Source organism: Engystomops pustulosus, chromosome 5 (genome assembly GCF_040894005.1).
Source record: "Engystomops pustulosus chromosome 5, aEngPut4.maternal, whole genome shotgun sequence".
NCBI classification, from domain to species: Eukaryota; Metazoa; Chordata; class Amphibia; order Anura; family Leptodactylidae; genus Engystomops; species Engystomops pustulosus.
The window spans coordinates 132854743-132873124 of record NC_092415.1 but is presented as its reverse complement, the minus strand read 5'-3'; the positions used below and the strand labels follow the sequence as shown (position 1 = coordinate 132873124).

Genomic DNA, 18382 nt, shown 5'->3' with positions numbered 1-18382 from the left:
TGTTAAAGGTATGGTTCTTGAAGGCATAGTCGCCCTTAAAGGGATGGATCTTAAGGGATTTTCTGTTATTTTACTTATTACGTTTGTGTTTTATTTGGGAGGCTGCAAAATTCAAACCTCCATCTAAGAAATGTGGAATATGTAAAAAGTCACAGGTTACAAAATACAAAAAAAAAACACTCCGCTCAAATTGCATACAAGATGTGATGGCAGACGAATCGTCTTCACTTTTTTTTTCAAGTCTGAAGAGTGTGATGAAGTAGGAGCTGCAGTCGGCAAGACCAAAGTACCTTCCAGTCCTAAAATGTCCATGTCGGCAGCTTACCAGGAAATTCTCACAGAAAGACCTATGAACGAAAATACTTCAGATTCAGAAGAAGACAAAGCTATAGAAAAAAAAAACACCGATGCTGACAAAATAATTAAGGCAGTAAGAATGACTATGGATCCATGTCTGATCAGGATTGCATGTTTCAAGGTCTGTGGGAAAAGAAAACACAAGGTTTTCCCGATACACGCTAACATAGTGTGCCTTATTCAACAAACCCTCCGTAACAGAACTTTAAGAGGAAATACCCAATAGCGGAAGCCGAGTCTAAGACTTGAAGCAAATTCCCGAAGGTACATGCTCCAATTGCAGGTATATAAAAAAAAAAAAAAAAAAAACGCTTTCGCCTTTCAAGATGCAGGCTTACTAAAAAAAACTGATAGACAAAAATCAGAAGCGTTACTGAGAAGGACATGGGAGACTTCCATGGCCATGCTCAGGCCGGAAATGGCAGCCACCTTCACAGCAAGATCAATTAGTTGCTGGTTAGAAAAAATTTAATCTAGTATCGGGCATGCCAAGAGAGGAAATTTTGGCCACTTTTCAAAAGAGCAGCTAATTAAATGGCTGATGCATCCGCAGGTTTGAAGTTTTCAGCCAGAGCAGCCAGGTTGTCAAACTCCGCAAGATGCTGCACTTGGATGCAAACCTGGTCAGGGGCAACAGGATCCAAGAACAAATTAATATGCATAACTTACGAAGGCGATTGAATGTTTGGGTCAAGCTTAGATTATATCCTTGAGAAGGCGTCAGAAAGGAAGAAAGTTTCCTCAGTAGAACAAATTCTACTAGCAGAAATGTTCCTTTCAGGGTCAAAGAAAGTTGCGCCCAGAGGAAAAGAAGAAAGAACAGGTTCCAACAGTACAAACGGAGGTAAAAACATTTTTGTCAACCGGAACCAACCTAACAAGTCCTTCTCACAGTGACACCAGCTGTCTAGTCGGGGGCAGACTAAAGAATTTTGCAGAAGCTTTGGTGAAGATGTCTTCATCACCATAGATATTAGATCTCATAACAAACGGATACCAATTGGAATTTGGTTAAATTCAGATAATTTTCAGATAATTTGTCTGCCCCCAGAAGAACTAAAAATCTTGACCGCAGAATTGAAGAAACTTTTAAGCAAACAAGTTATCATGAGGGTACCTTTTAACTCAAGAAAAACAAGGCTTTTATTCACTTCTGTTCCTTCGTAGAAAAACAAACAGAACTTTTTGTTCCATCATAAAACTGAGGAAGCTGAATTCTTACCTTTTTATACAAAAGGTTCAAAATGGAGACTGTCTAGTCCGGAACTCTGCTACCGGAAAGGGATGTCTTCATGATAACAGTGGACCTAGAGGATGCCTATTACCACGTCCCTGTTCACCAATCATACCAAAAATACCTCAGGATAGTAACATACATTGACGCACCCTTCAACAATTTCAGTTCCAAATCCTATTTGGATTATGCGCAGCACCGAGAATCTTCACCAAGGAAATGGTGGTAGTAACAGGATTTTTACACCCGAAAATCATACTTGCTTCTGTAATTGGATGACTTTCTTCTGACTGCAAATTCAGAAACTCTTCTTTTACAGAACCTAGAATTTACCCTGTCAACATTTTCTTGTCTAGGGTGGACTATAAACAACGAAAAGTCAAGTTTAATTCTCAACCAGCAAATGTGCTTCCTGGGCATAAGGTAGGATACACAGAGACAGATTTCTTTTCTGCCAGAGGTAAAAATCATGCCGTTACCCAAAGGATTATTTGTGTTGAAAAGGGAAAAAGATGGGTGTCCATTCGAGACGTCATAAAGGCACTAGGGTTAATGACATCCACAATCCCTGCTGTTCTGTGGGCTCAAGTTCATTCAAGACCATTACAGAAATTTCTCCTCTCGGTCTGGGACAAAGACCAATCTTCTTTGAACAGGAAGGTATGGGTTCCATGGAAGGTCAAAAAATCTCTGAATTGTTGGTGTCTAAGGAAGAAGAAAGGGAAGTAGCTTGGATCCATACGCCCCAGTGATCACCACATACGCCAGACATAAAGGTTGGGGCCCATTTGGACTGTCATCTAGCCCAGGGAGCCCAGTCCAGAACAAACATGTGAAAATCCTGACAGACAATGCCATGCCAGTGGCATACCTGGAACAAACTGGGGGTAACCTGAAGCAGTGGACTATAGAATGTGTCAGAGCATGTATTCAACTGGGCAGAGGCAAATATCCTTCCCTTGTCTGCAGTGCACCTGAATATCAATGTGGATTATCTCAGCAGAGTAACTATAAATGAAGGAGAATGGGCTCTTTCTCCAGAGATCTTCCTCCTCATAATGAAGAAATAGGAAAGTCTGATAATGAACCTATTTGCCACAAGGCAGAAAGCACAGGTGTCAACGTTTCCCTGTACAAGGAAGGCAACCCAAAGGGAATAGATGCTCTAACGCAAAGGTGACCTCAGGGCCTTCTATATGCTTTTCCCCCTTTCTCTTTAATTCCAAAGGCGATTCAAAACATTTCTCAGACTGCAGCTCAAGTGATCCTTATAACACCACACTGGACCAGGAGGGCTCAGTTCCCGATACTGTTGAAGCTTTTGAGGGGGAATTTTTGGATCCTTCCAGTGGCTCTACCTTATCCAAACTTTCACCACTTACAACTTACGGCATTGAAGATGAAAATTACTGGATTTTCCGTAAACCTCCACAATGGCAGAGTTTTCCCATCCCTAATTTTTTTTCCGGGAGAGGAGGGAAATCCCTCCTTTCATTGCCGTTGTGGAGGTTATGGAAAATCCAATTACCAGTAAGAGTTTACTTTTTCTACTTCCCCTGCATTTGGGGATATTGGGGGCATATTTCAGCTTTAATTTTGGGTAATATAGCAGGTGTATAATCCCTTTTTCTTTCAATCTTTTTTTTAGGCCTGCTTAGCTGATTCTATTTTTCTGAATATCTTGTGGATAGTCAGGGGAGATCATAAATGAGGCGTTGTTGTATTGCAGCTGATGCATGGATCTAGCGCTCCTCAATATATTATCCCTATCTCGTGGGGATAAAAATTGCACCAGGACAGGATATTCCTGTGCCTAGCACAAATGGGAGGACCCCAAGTTGGTACACGGTGTGCCTGATCTACCAGGAACATCCTGGTACAACCCTCCTCCGAAAAAGTAGATTCCAAAAAATCTGAGACAAATATGGTAACGTCACTCCCCTCTGACCCCTCCGGAAACCCTATCATCCGTAGATTGTTTCTCCTTGAATCCCTTCTCAATTTTTTCCAATGCCTTAATCTTATTATTGAACTCTGCAGCTTGATCCTCCACTCTCTCCACTCATACTTCTGCTTCTTCAGTTCATACCCTTTTATTTTTATATATTCTTTTATAGATATTATTTCTGATTTCAAGCGACCAAGTTCTTTTAGAACATCACCTACTGCAGTAAAGCATTGTGATAACTAAGATGACATATCCTTAAGAGATACCTCGGACTCTTGATCTTTCCTGGCATCCACATTGCCCTCCATATTAGATTTATCCATAGTACCTTCACTTTTCCCGTCCAACACGGGTAATCATGACAGTTTAGATGGATGACATTAACAGCAGCCAGAAGAAGGTTTGCTGAGTACACTTCTCACCACTGGGTCGACAGCGGCGTCTGCTCATGGGGTAGCAAGCTCCACAGCGCTCCTGAGGTTCCACGGTGCAGCTCCAGTCCCAGAAGGTACAGGGTTGCCGAGGATCTACCCCTTCTTAGAGAAAATGCAGGGTACCGACCCAATCGCTGAGGGACACCACCGAAAGGAACAGCATCTTCATCATGCATAGGCCTCCGTAGCCCACTCCATCAAACGTCTCGCGGCAGCCGAGGGAGAGGCTGCTCAGGATGGGTTGCACCTTTACTCCAGCATTGTGCCCATCGTGCTACGTGATCACGCTTCACTCCACAAGCTTCATGCTCCCCCAAAATGTAATCTGACAGTTTATTAGGATCAGTTTTCATTTATACATACTATGCTGCAGAGAGCACATTGTACCTTACCAGCAAAATATCAAACCAAACTATGGTAAAACACTTGGTTCCCTAAGGCACTCCAATTCACTGTCTATGAGGGTACCGGAGTCTTGGCGGATGACTAACATTGATTTTACAATTTTTAGCCAAATTAACTTCATCAGCGACAATGACTGTCTGCAGTGACACAGTGAACAAGAGGTCATTTGAACTACAACTGGGTTGATGACTCTAACAAGCTTTCTAGCAGGGCTGTGGAGTCAATATGAGCCAAATCTCTGACTCCTCAATTTCAGAACTTCAACTCCAGCTTCACCAAAATTATCACCAACTCTAATTGTACAGTCCTGTTTTCCTGGTCACTATAGCAGTCGTTGAGATAAATGCAGACATTCCTTTCCATTGCCTTATTCATCTAATCTATAGCAGAGGAGCGTCACTCCTGAGCATGTATATAAAGTGCAGTTCACATTCATCGCATCTAAAAGGGGCATTGGGTGCACAAGCCACATTAATGGGCCACATGTAGCCTGTCAAGCCATGCGTTGCGGTCCACACCCTACTGACAGAGTCCAGCCAGCACTTCCATAACGAAAGCATTCATTGGTGCAGGAGTTCAGGTGGTGTGAGCTGAGAAGTTCAGTGCTCCTGTGTCCTCTCCTGTCATTCCACTCTACATCCTTACTCCTGACACTGGTTGTATGCATCAAGGTCAGGGCCCTTAATTGGTAAGTACTAGTCAGAATTGGCCCCTTAAAGAGCAGTATGGCTCTTGGACCTATAAGCTGCTCATCTCTGGCCTAAATCCTTGTATCAGGAATAGGACAGACATTTTAAAGGACATTTCAAAATTTATATAATTAATTATATGTTTGTGGAGTCGGTTGGCCCATTTTATTATGACTCTGACTCCACAGCCCTACTTTCTATGGCTCAATGGGTCCTCTAGCCCTGCACTCCAGTTGCCTTGTTGATATAGATATATACATGTGCAAACAAGCTTTAACTAAATAAGTAGCACAATGGGTATATATGACAAATAAATTCCCCTTAGCAGTTTTTTTGTGTAGTTAGGGATTTATGGAGATGGCTCAATGGCTAAGCACTCTGCATGTAGAACAGTTGTCTGTTGTACTATACAACAGACAGTTGCAACAATCAATGCTGGCACTGATTGTAACAATTAAACTGTTAGTATCTACCAGTGCGTAAAGATCTACAAGTTAGACTTTTTCCAGCCTTGTATACTATGATCACAGGGTCTTGAGTGGTGCCATAAGAACACCAATCAGCCCTAGGGGGTTGCCAATAGGTTGCCACCATTGCTGTGGGACTCTCTTTTGGCATAAACTAATACAGTGTGCTGGAGACGTGCCAAATCTGTTTCTGCTAAATTAATAGCTTATTTTACCCAATAGGCGCTGTAAGGGACAAAGTGCCCATGCAAAGTCCAAGAACACAGTATCAAAGGCAGCTCCTCCATCCAAACATCTGCTCACCTCTTCATAAAAGACAATCAGGTTGGTCTGATAACCACTCCTGTGTTCTCTCTGCTCTGCTTTGACTTCTGAAGCTTGTCCACAAATTCAGGATACTGAGCAAAGCAGCAGGAGAGGACCCGGGAGCAGTGAGCACTTCTCACTGCTGACACTTTATGTACATGCTTAGTAGTGAAGCCCCACTGCTGCAGATCAGAGGAAAAAGGGACTGGAAGGAATGCCCACACTCATCTTAAAACAGCTGTAGTGACCAGAAAACCAGGGCTCTGGAAGTTTGGCTTATAGGTATTACGATTTAATGTATTTTCTTAGTGTTTCTTGGCTTCTGTAAAAAGCTATTCATAATTATTACTAGTTTTGTTTTCATCCCTTAGTACAGCCAAAACTGAAGATGTGACGGCTCACGTGATACAGTTATTATACAGGCACAATGTTGTGTTTGGAGATTACACCTGGACAGAATTTGATGACTCCTTTTTGGTGAAAAATGTTAATTCTGTGGCTGTTGTAGATACAGAGCTAAAGATAAAAGACAGGAAGGTAAGAAAATGTTCAAAATGTTTATTGCTGCCAATGCATAATTTATTGTCTTCTTATAGATAAATAAATTGTGTTAGCCAATCAGAAAATATCAGGACAGTAGTGTTTTCGATGCGTAGCCAGTCTCTCATTTTTCTCTATGCTTGCAAATTCGCCTCTTTTGACAGCATAGTTTAGGTATTTGGCGATTGCTTGTCTCGGTCGATCTCCCATCCCTGATGTTTGTGTAGATGGGGAACATGGTCGTTTGGGGGGGCCCAAACTATGTGCCCTCTCCACCAAGCAGGGGCTATCCAGGCCAAAAAGCAGAGCCGCCTATGGGCAGCACAGATGGTTCAGCACAGATCCCGATACTGTCTCTGGTAGGCCCACAACCCTCGGATTGCTTCTCCTGAACCTGTTTTCTAGGTCATCAACCTTTGATGAGTCTGGCATTGTCTATAGTGAGGTCTATCACTTGTGCCATAGTTCCTGCTAGTTCGTAATTCTGATAATCTCTGCTATGTATCATCTATTCTGGTTGCATTAGCTGAAATATTGGTCTACAGCCTTCTTGGGGACTCGGCTATGGTTGAGGCTACAGCCTCCTGAATTCTTGGGGCTGTTTACTTTTCTACCTCCTTTACCAGGCGCTTGTAATTGATCTGTACCCTCTGGCTCCTTGTAGAGCCTGCATCTGATTCCACCACCATCTCCTTTTCTGATAGCTCTTCCTGCTTTCCCTGGCGGTGGTTCGGCGCCATGTGGAGGTCTGCTGGCGCCTCTTCTTGCTCCTCCACTGCTGACCAGCGGTTCTGCTAGTGACTGCCCCGTCAGCCAGGTCAGTTGGTTTCGGGTATGGGCGGAGAGCTCCACTCTCCCACTTCCTCACATGCTGGTGCCGGAACCGGAAGTCAAGAGATTTGTATTTTTAGTGCAATTTTACAGCTTTATCTGCCAAGGTCCGTGGCAAGAAATTTTTGTCAAATTGTGTAAAAAGAGGTTACTTCTGGTAAGTTTCTTAAGTCATGTCATTATAGATTGCATTAATGTTTTGTTTTATTCGTGAGCAGAAATTGCACACTGTGCTGTACATGCTGCTTGTTGAAGACGATGATTTTGCGTTAAATGTGTTTGAATATGATTTAGTAGTTTGTACAGGTTTTATTACACGAGTCTTTGGTGATTTTATATTTATATTTTGAATTATAGCCTATTGACCTTGGGAAGTGCAATATATGTGTTCACGTATTTCAACTAAATGAAGAAGGGCCAAGTGCAGAGAATTTGGAAGAAGAGAATGAGGAACTTGTGGCAGCTAACCACTGGATTCTCCCTGCTGGTAAGAAAAAGCATTTCATTTCCTTTATTTTCTAAAGGAAACCGGGAGTGAAGTGAAAACTAAGAGGAGTAGAGGACTATGTTTTCGCCTTTTTTGATCCACAACTGCTTTTGGCTTTGAAAACTGCATCTGAAAAACTGAACGCACACTCATGCCACGCCTGTAAATGAATGTGCTTTTAGAAAAACAAAACAGACAACCAGGGCGGGACTCGCCTCGATCCCATATGTGTTTTGAAACGCAAGCAACCAGTAACAAGAACCCACATTTTGTAGGTAAACTATGCAAAACACTGGGTGCTTGTTAGTTACAGCATGCAATTCAAAGGAAACGCATATGCAATGCAGCCAAGCCTGCAATACAATGTAAAAACCCTGTGTGACCACACCCTGAGTGGGATATGCAGCTGGCCTTTGATTCTTAAACTGATTAAAAACGGATGCGTTTTGTACGCTTACCATGAGTTTGGCTGGTTTTAATCTGTTTCATGGCTGCAGACACCTCTAGAAATGCAAATAAACAGGTTCAAACCAGCCATGGTAAACATTCAAAAACTCATGTATTTTTAAGGTCATGGCACACATGGCGTTTTGAACATGTTTTTGACCCCCTTTTTAAGCAGTCCGTCAAAAAACGCATGCATTTTTGACCAGTTTGAATTAAGATAATTGGTCAAATCTGTCAAACGGATGCACAAACGGGCAAAAAACGTGTTCAAAATGCCACGTCTGCCATCCTTAAACAAACTGAAAACACATGCTTTCAAACACATTGTGTGGCAGCACCCTGAGAGCGGTGGCACATGTAGCGTTTTGAACCCGTTTTGGGGCCGTTTTTAAGCAGTCCGTTAAAAACCGCATGCTTTTTTGAAAACGCCTCAGTTTTTCCTTTTTTGTCAGTTTTACTATAACTATGATAATTATGGTAATTGGGAATACGGACAAAAACGGGGGAAAACCGATGCGTTTTCAAAAACGCATGCATTTTTTAACTGACTGCTTAAAAACGGCACAAAAACGGGTTCAAAACACCACATGTGCCAGCGACCTAACCAAACAGGTAAATCACATTTATTGAAAAGGTTTACCCTTGAGAGTATGGTCACATGTGCTGTTTGCAATGCTTTTTTAAATGTTACCATGCACAAATATTTGTATTCGCGTTCAAAACACCACATGTGCCATCACCCTTAATGTCGTTCACCTATTAAATTAAGAAACTGCACCAGAAGGGTGCGGTCACATGTGGTGTTTGTATTGTGTTTACAAATGCAATCAAACTCCTGGGGGCATCGTTTGTCCAGATCACATATGTGTTTCCGTTGAAATGTCGACCATGTAAAACACTGGGTGCTGGTTACCATATTTATAAATGCAGTACAAACGCCACGTGTGACCGCACCCAAAACCACAGATTAAAAACTGCTTACAATGCACGTTAGTTGTAATTTTGACTGCAAGGTGTGAACACACCCTAACAGACTGTGGGCGGTGATTACATGGGCTGTGCTGAGAGAAAACCCTGCAGATTGGGGGACATTTACATAAAGTGTCGGTGTCTGCATTGGCTTTGTTACCGACCTGCTCTCGGAAAGAAGATACACATTTAATATTTTGGACTATTTTCTGTCCCTGGGACCAAAATCTGTCCCGAGCACCAGAAATGTGTCCAACAGTCGGAGAAAAGGCAACAGAGCAATAGCACTGTTTTGTGTCCCTGCTAGACCAAATTTCTTTGGTCTACTTTCCTCCAGTTTACAGCGCCCAAAAATTGCTGCGACACATATTAATTGTGTCTGAGTTTCCAATGCCACAACCCTTTTCGGAGAAGAATCGGAGCAGACGGACAAAAGTCATTTTTTTTCTGGTGCCGCTAGTTGATAAGTAGGTCGGAGAGCAGAACATGCGATGAGAGTGCCACAAAACTGGCGGAAACACCATGGTAAATGTCCCACATTGTTCATGAAAATGGAGGAGAGATCACACACACAGATAGTATTGGACAGACGTCACATTTTCCGGTCAAATAACTGGCTCAAATGCGGCACAGCTGAACTCAGTATGTCCGTTCAGTTCTACTGCTACTTTTTAAAACGCCACTTGTGCCAACACCTTAGGCTGCATTCACACTGCCGAATGAGGGACGTATATACGTCATATATACGCCCCCCTATAGACTGCAATGGGCGCACACGCCCAACTAGAGCAGTATGGTGCGGCACTGTGACGCTCCGTACCCCATGAAAAGATAGGACATGTCCTATCTTTTCTCGGGGATACGGCGCAGTGCCCCATGTTTCTCACCCCCTTCTCCTCTCCGCGGCGCTAACATGTACCTGCTCTGCTACGGTACGGCGGACACACGGCAGTGTGAATGCAGCCTAAGCTGGTGACTTACCCCTGAGGAAGTCACTGGGGTCTGCACAGACACTAGGAATGCTTTAATGTACATTACACTGACATGAGGAGAGGGGAGGGGTAACAGGGGTGACATCACTGCCTCTGACCAGGTGACAGCCTCATTTACATAATGAAGAATAGATTATTTTAGAATGATTAATGTATGAATTGACTAGATAAAGGCTGGGATGGGATCCCACCTCTACCAACAGGTAGAGATGACAGTACTAGTGACAGAGACCTGATGACAGGTGTCCTTTAAGGGGTTAAAAACGGCCCAAAAACGGGTTCAAAACGTCACATGTGCCACCGGCCTTAGGGTGCATTTGCACATTCAGTTTTTCAGATGCAGTTTTTAAGCCAAAAGCACGTGTGGATGATAATGGGTATAGACATAATTGAAAGGTGCTGCTCCTCCTCCTACATTTACTCCATTCCTGAGGCATCTGCCTCATAGCCTCCGTAGACCTGTATTGGGCAATTTGAGGGTGGTCCCTAATGTGTGCTAAATGCTATGCAAACTGGCCTTCTTTTCCTGAAATGTGAGGGGAGATGAGACAAGACAGCATCAATGAAGTTGTGCTTATTGATGAGGGCATATCTTCGTCTGACAATTAATGAAATACCAGTGTTTTTAATCACTCAAAGAAACATAATTTCAAAATCTGTATTGTTGGTTTGTTATCTACAAATCAAAACTTTTATTACGGTGGGAAATGGGTTTTTTTGTCCTTCTCTAGTATAAGCTGCATTTTAGCATGCTTTTGAATACAATTTTACATTAAGAAACAATTTATTGGGTTAGTTCTCTTACATGGCAGAAGTTTGTAGCTTTTTGTGGAAGCCTTTGTTAGGTTACGAAGCAGCCAGGAGCCTATCCGATTGATGTTGGGATAATTATTTACCCCAATGTGAATACACTAATGTGAATACATTTTAACTCTCAAATAGTTTATAATTGCTATTTTAATTTTTTTTTATATGTATATTTTTAGTGGACTTTCATGGACTATGGGAAAGTCTAATATATGACTGTGAAATAAAGTCAAATGTAAGTATGTTCTGTAAACTGAAAGAAATTATGTGAGGGTATAGTTTTTAAAATTAACTATATCTCTGTTAAGCCAAGTTAAATGGGTATAATATAATAGTTTTACGATATTTGACTAATTAATTTTTTTCTTTAGCTTTTGGATTACGTTACAACTACATTGCTGTTTTCTGACAAAAATGTAGATAGCAATTTGATTGCATGGAACCGAGTTGTCCTTTTGCATGGTAAGTTTTAACTTTGTTACTTTAAAGGGGTTATCGACTTTAACCCTTTAAGAACGCAGCCATTTTGTAGCTTAAGGTTTAGTCCCATTTTTTGTATTCTGACATGCCTCTCTTTATATAGTTATAACTTTTGAACACTGTTACATATATAATCGTTTCTGAGATTGTTTTTTTTCCCCACATGTTGTACTTCATTTTAGTGGTAATTTTTTGCGTTTATTTACCAAAAAAAAGCATTAAAACCCCCTATATAATCAACCCATTTTCAAATCTGCCCCCCTTAAACTATCAGAAACATCTTTTAGGAAGATTGTTAACCCCTTCATAGTAATGAAATCAAAATGGAGGTGATATTTAGAATGCTCAAATTATGTTGGTTGTACGTTCATTTAGCCCTAAAATTTACACATTTAAAAAAATTAAAAAAAGAGAACCCACCATACAATTTGTTCTGCAATTTCTCCCGAGTGCAGAGACCCCCCACATGTGGCCGTTACTTGTTTTATGGGCGCACGGCAAGGCGCGGAAAGGAAGGAGGGACCTGCAGCTTCCAGGATTTTAGCTTCCTCATTGGCCCCTTTCGTAGGCTATAAAATTTTCGCTTTTTAGTTATTGGGGGCCATGTGACGGCATTTTTTTTCCGGGATGAGATGCTTTTTCCAGTTTTACCATTTTGGTGTTGATATCCCCTATTGTTGAAAATTTAGGAACTTTTTTTGAGGTCAGAAGTAGAAAAGCATAAATTCCGTACTGGATTTTTTACTTTTTTATTTTTTCGTGTTCAATGTATAGCCCAATAATCATGTCATCTTTATTCTATGGGTCAATACGATTACAGGGATACCAGACATGAATAGTAGTATACAGCCTGCCAGCCCCCAGTAGTATACAGCCTGCCAGCCCCCAGTAGTATACAGCCTGCCAGCCCCCAGTAGTATACAGCCTGCCAGCCCCCAGTAGTATACAGCCTGCCAGCCCCCAGTAGTATACAGCCTGCCAGCCCCCAGTAGTATACAGCCTGCCAGCCCCCAGTAGTATACAGCCTGCCAGCCCCCAGTAGTATACAGCCTGCCAGCCCCCAGTAGTATACAGCCTGCCAGCCCCCATGTAGTATACAGCCTGCCAGCCCCCATGTAGTATACAGCCTGCCAGCCCCCATGTAGTATACAGCCTGCCAGCCCCCATGTAGTATACAGCCTGCCAGCCCCCATGTAGTATACAGCCTGCCAGCCCCCATGTAGTATACAGCCTGCCAGCCCCCATGTAGTATACAGCCTGCCAGCCCCCATGTAGTATACAGCCTGCCAGCCCCCATGTAGTATACAGCCTGCCAGCCCCCATGTAGTATACAGCCTGCCAGCCCCCATGTAGTATACAGCCTGCCAGCCCCCATGTAGTATACAGCCTGCCAGCCCCCATGTAGTATACAGCCTGCCAGCCCCCATGTAGTATACAGCCTGCCAGCCCCCATGTAGTATACAGCCTGCCAGCCCCCATGTAGTATACAGCCTGCCAGCCCCCACGTAGTATACAGCCTGCCAGCCCCCACGTAGTATACAGCCTGCCAGCCCCCACGTAGTATACAGCCTGCCAGCCCCCACGTAGTATACAGCCTGCCAGCCCCCACGTAGTATACAGCCTGCCAGCCCCCACGTAGTATACAGCCTGCCAGCCCCCACGTAGTATACAGCCTGCCAGCCCCCACGTAGTATACAGCCTGCCAGCCCCCACGTAGTATACAGCCTGCCAGCCCCCACGTAGTATACAGCCTGCCAGCCCCCACGTAGTATACAGCCTGCCAGCCCCCACGTAGTATACAGCCTGCCAGCCCCCACGTAGTATACAGCCTGCCAGCCCCCACGTAGTATACAGCCTGCCAGCCCCCACGTAGTATACAGCCTGCCAGCCCCCACGTAGTATACAGCCTGCCAGCCCCCACGTAGTATACAGCCTGCCAGCCCCCACGTAGTATACAGCCTGCCAGCCCCCACGTAGTATACAGCCTGCCAGCCCCCACGTAGTATACAGCCTGCCAGCCCCCACGTAGTATACAGCCTGCCAGCCCCCACGTAGTATACAGCCTGCCAGCCCCCACGTAGTATACAGCCTGCCAGCCCCCACGTAGTATACAGCCTGCCAGCCCCCACGTAGTATACAGCCTGCCAGCCCCCACGTAGTATACAGCCTGCCAGCCCCCACGTAGTATACAGCCTGCCAGCCCCCACGTAGTATACAGCCTGCCAGCCCCCACGTAGTATACAGCCTGCCAGCCCCCACGTAGTATACAGCCTGCCAGCCCCCACGTAGTATACAGCCTGCCAGCCCCCACGTAGTATACAGCCTGCCAGCCCCCACGTAGTATACAGCCTGCCAGCCCCCACGTAGTATACAGCCTGCCAGCCCCCACGTAGTATACAGCCTGCCAGCCCCCACGTAGTATACAGCCTGCCAGCCCCCACGTAGTATACAGCCTGCCAGCCCCCACGTAGTATACAGCCTGCCAGCCCCCACGTAGTATACAGCCTGCCAGCCCCCACGGCCCTTAAAAAAATAAACTTATATACTCACCCTCCGATGTCAGCGTGGCTCCCCAATGTCGGCGCGACTTACCGATGTCAGTGCGTCCCGTCTTCTTTCTTCTCCGCGGCTCCTCTTCTCTCTTCCGGCATGGACGCGGCCATCTCTTCTTCTAGCAGGCGCATACTATGACGCGGCCGCTGCTGACGTCATAGTATGCGCGGCCACTAAGAAGACATGGCCGCGTCCATGACGGAAGAAAGAAGAAGAGCCGCGGAGAAGAAAGAAGACGGGACGCGCTGACATCTGGGACATCGGTAAGTCGCGCCGACATCTGGGAGCCGCGCTGACATTGGAGGGTGAGTATTTAAGTTCTTTTTTTTTTTTTTATAGACTCGTGTATAAGCCGAGGGGACGTTTTTCAGCACATTTTTTGTGCTGAAAAACTCGGCTTATACACGAGCATATACGGTATGTTTTACTAAATTTGCCAAATAAAACCCAAATAAAAAGTGGGGAAAATTCTATTATTTTGCATCTCCGTCTTCCAAGTGGCATAACATTTTTACTTTTTTGATTACAGAGTTGGTTGATGGCTTGTTTTTTGCGGGACATGTTGTACTTTGCAACAGTATCATTCTGGAGTAAATATGTTTTGTTGATCACTTTTTATTGCATTTTTAGTGGGATTCAATAGGTAAAAATCATAATATTTGGCGGGTTTTTAAAGTTTTTTTTTACGGCATTCATCGCACAGGTTTAATAGTTATTTAATTTTATTCTACGGATTGTTACGGACGCGGTGATACTATATATATGTGAGTTTGTCATGATTTAGACGTTTTTGAGCGTTCTATGTCTCTTTATATGTTTTTGGGCTTTTGGGCATTTTTAGTGATTTATGCATTTATTTTTTTTATTGAAAAACTTTTTATTTTTTATTTTTTGCTTGTTACACCATGGGACATGAACAAGCAATCATCTAATTGCTTGTTCATGATAATACTCTGCAATACTAATGTATTGCAGGGTATTGGCAGTGTCAGCCTATGCACATGCATTTAATGGGTTAGACCCCCCGCGATCGGAGCCCGCTCCGACTGCAGGTGTTACGCAGGGATGTCAGTAGCTGTACTGCACTGAGCGCTATTCGCAGGACTCAAGGGGTTAAGCGCATTCCAGCAAATAATTGATAATAATTGGAATTACATTACATATACTTTCTGTATCAATTCTTCACAGTTTTCTAGATCTCTGCTTGCTGTGTTCTTGCTGTCATGCAACAGGAAGCTTACTTGGTGTTTTACTTTCTGTAGAGAAACATGTGATATCACACAGGTTCATGACTCGTCATAACACACCCCTCTGATTACTCTCTTTGATAAAACAAGCCATGCTTCCTGTTGCATGACAGAAAGTGGGGATCTCGAAAACCATAATGAATTGATACAGAAATTATTTTGGAAAATGGTATAGCTTTTAGTGACACAAACAATATTAATTGCTTAAATGTGCTTAAAGTGGACGGTTCATTTAACTGACAGGTTTTATATTCAAGCACAATGAACTAAAATATAGAAACCAAGAAAATAGTACAAAAACTGTGGGTGTCCCCACAAATGTAAATGCACTTTAGACTAACAGCCCTGCCTTTTTGTCATAACCTCATTTTTATATGCTGTCCTTTAGGCCCACCTGGTACTGGGAAAACTTCACTTTGCAAAGCATTGGCTCAGAAGCTGTCCATCAGATTGGCAAGCAGGTACTGATTTTTATAATCTTTAATGCTTTTTATATGTCTGAATATAAAAAGATGGGAAGTTACTCATTGGTAATGATAAAGGAATTGGAGGAGATTTATCAGAAGTTTCTGAGAACAGAATTGTTTTTGTTGCAACCAACTGGAGCTCGGCTTTATTTTTAAACAGCTGTGGGAAAATGTAAGCTGAGCTCTGATTGGTTGCTGTCAAATAGAGTATTTCTGCTCTAACGAACGTCTGATAAAACTTCCCCATTACAGTTAAGCGGTTAGTTCTCAATCATTGCTTGCAAACTATTAAACTGAAAATATTAGTGCCGTAGACAACATAACAGGTGGTTGCAGGATAAATATGCTGTTAAAATCTCACCTGCTTTCCATTTAAATGTACTGTCATATTATGTGAACAGTATCTACAAACCAAACATGCATTTTCAGATATGGACAGGACCCCTACTGGTAATTTCTGGGCACCTAACTGACAAGATTTTTGCCCTGTCCACTTTAGTTTTCCACCTTTTATACTACTATGCCACATCGCATGTAAGTGCTTCATATAATCATTCTCTCTTGTATATATGTCCCTAGAACTAATTGAAGCAAGTACGGCAACCAAAATTTATTATGAATACTACTTTCCCTGGACTGATTACATACAGCACCCCCCCATACAGCAATCATTAATTGTGTTCATATAACAAAGGTCAAAAAGGTCACAACCGTAGTTGTGCAGCCCAGCACACACTACCCCCCTCCCCCCACTAGATGGGTAGCCCAGCACACACTCCCTTCCCCCCCAACAGATGGGTAGCCCAGAACACCCCCTCCCCACCCCTGCAGATGGGTAGCCCAGCACACACTGCCCCACCCCCCAGTAGATGGGTAGCCCAGCATGCACTGCCCCTCTCAGTAAATGGGTAGCCCAGCACGCACTGCCCCCCTCAGTAGATGGGTAGGCCAGCAGGCACTGCTGGGATGGTTAATTTGTTTGACAGGTTCTTTTTAAAGCTGCATAATCAAGAATGCAGTCTGAGATGAGCTGACCTTTTCATTGTTATCATTTTAATGACTGTACAATCGTTTGATTGCTTTTCATAAAAACAATTTTGAATGTTGAAAAATATTGAATGCTATTTTCCGTTATGGGGTTAAACCCCAAGAATAGCCATTATTCTATTTTGATAGACCAGACATTTTGGGAAGCGGGAATAGCTAACATGTTTATGATTTTACTTGTTTATTTTTAAATCAGTTCTAAAGAAAGGGGGTGAGTTGAACTTTTAGGTTTTATTGTAACACATCTACAGATCGGCACCGATCACGGGTCTCAGCCCTTTGATTGCCGCCGCCGGCAGTCAGAAGACGTGTGGTCGTCGCTATCTTTGTTTTGATCATAGCCATCCATGATGTTATCTGGGAACGACGATCTGTCGCCATTACAGCCTTGGGTCTTTATAAAACTCAAGGCTGTCTCATTTCTTTCTATCTGTTACAAAGTGCCAGTGTTAGCAGTGAGTGTTTCTGAAATATGCAGCAAACCCCATGTCTTATGAAGAGGGCTCTTCATATTTTTTATTTAAGAAAATCCACCAAGTATCAAGGATTGTAAACCAATCAAACTTACATGCAGATGTGTGCCATCTCTGGCAGGATCCGCTCTTCATTTAGCTCCTTGTTTTTATGAAAAGTAGAAAGGCTTTTTTTGCTAATGAGCCTGAGCAGAGGTCGCATTAACGCCTCACCAAGCGTCATAGACGCATGATGAGGCGCCATTACACCCCAAAATAATTGCCAAGCGTCAAAGTACGCATGACAATTATTTACTGTAGCGCGCAGGCTGAGCAGTTCGGCGCTTGCTGCAAAGGAGAGAAATATCAGTGGCGCTATCGCAGCGTGCGCCGGGACGCTCAGCAGGACACGTGACGCCGTGATCCATGTCAGCGGCACGTTGGAGAGACCCCCAGCAAGAGCGCAGGCCCCGGGGGAGACATGCAGGCTACGGGGCTGCTGCTGCTCTAGCTCTCTCTGTTTGCCTGTCTGTTTGTGATTACGTGCTTCTGGCGGGACCGAAGAGCAGGGCCAGGTGAGTGCAAACCCTGACCACACTGTACTCACTGCACTCTATGTGTACTGTGTGTAGTGTGTATGCTGTGTGTAGTGTGTGTGCCAGGTGCTGTGTATATGCTGTGTGTAGTATGTGTGCCAGGTGCTGTGTATATGCTGTGTGTAGTATGTGTGCCAGGTGCTGTGTGTAGTGTATGTGTGCCAGGTGCTGTGTGTAGTGTATGTGTGCCAGGTGCTGTGTGTAGTGTATGTGTGCCAGGTGCTGTGTGTAGTGTATGTGTGCCAGGTGCTGTGTGTAGTGTATGTGTGCCAGGTGCTGTGTGTAGTGTATGTGTGCCAGGTGCTGTGTGTAGTGTATGTGTGCCAGGTGCTGTGTGTAGTGTATGTGTGCCAGGTGCTGCGTGTAGTGTGTGTGTGTGTGCCAGGTGCTGCGTGTAGTGTGTGTGTGTGTGCCAGGTGCTGCGTGTAGTGTGTGTGTGCGCCAGGTGCTGTGTGTAGTGTGTGTGTGCGCCAGGTGCTGTGTGTAGTGTGTGTGTGCGCCAGGTGCTGTGTGTAGTGTGTGTGTGCGCCAGGTGCTGTGTGTAGTGTGTGTGGGCCAGGTGCTGTGTGTGTGTGGGCCAGATGCTGTGTGTGTGTGGGCCAGGTGCCGTGTGTAGTGTGTGGGCCA

General features: G+C 44.0%; 1 protein-coding gene across 4 annotated transcripts in view; it reads left to right on the top strand.

Moving 5' to 3' along the window:
• Window positions 1-18382, top strand: part of TRIP13 (thyroid hormone receptor interactor 13) — a 92685-nt gene that overhangs the window by 31969 nt on the left and 42334 nt on the right. For 3 of the 4 annotated variants that reach the window (XR_011855852.1, XM_072153093.1, XM_072153094.1), the window contains exons 3-7: window positions 6212-6377; window positions 7569-7698; window positions 11093-11148; window positions 11285-11375; window positions 15582-15654. Coding sequence is in view for 3 of the 4 variants with exons in the window: in XM_072153093.1 (XP_072009194.1) it covers window positions 6212-6377; window positions 7569-7698; window positions 11093-11148; window positions 11285-11375; window positions 15582-15654 (516 nt within the window). In the remaining variant the exon portion in view is untranslated. The remainder of the gene's footprint in view (window positions 1-6211; window positions 6378-7568; window positions 7699-11092; window positions 11149-11284; window positions 11376-15581; window positions 15655-18382) is intronic. The other variant, XM_072153095.1, reaches the window with a different exon arrangement.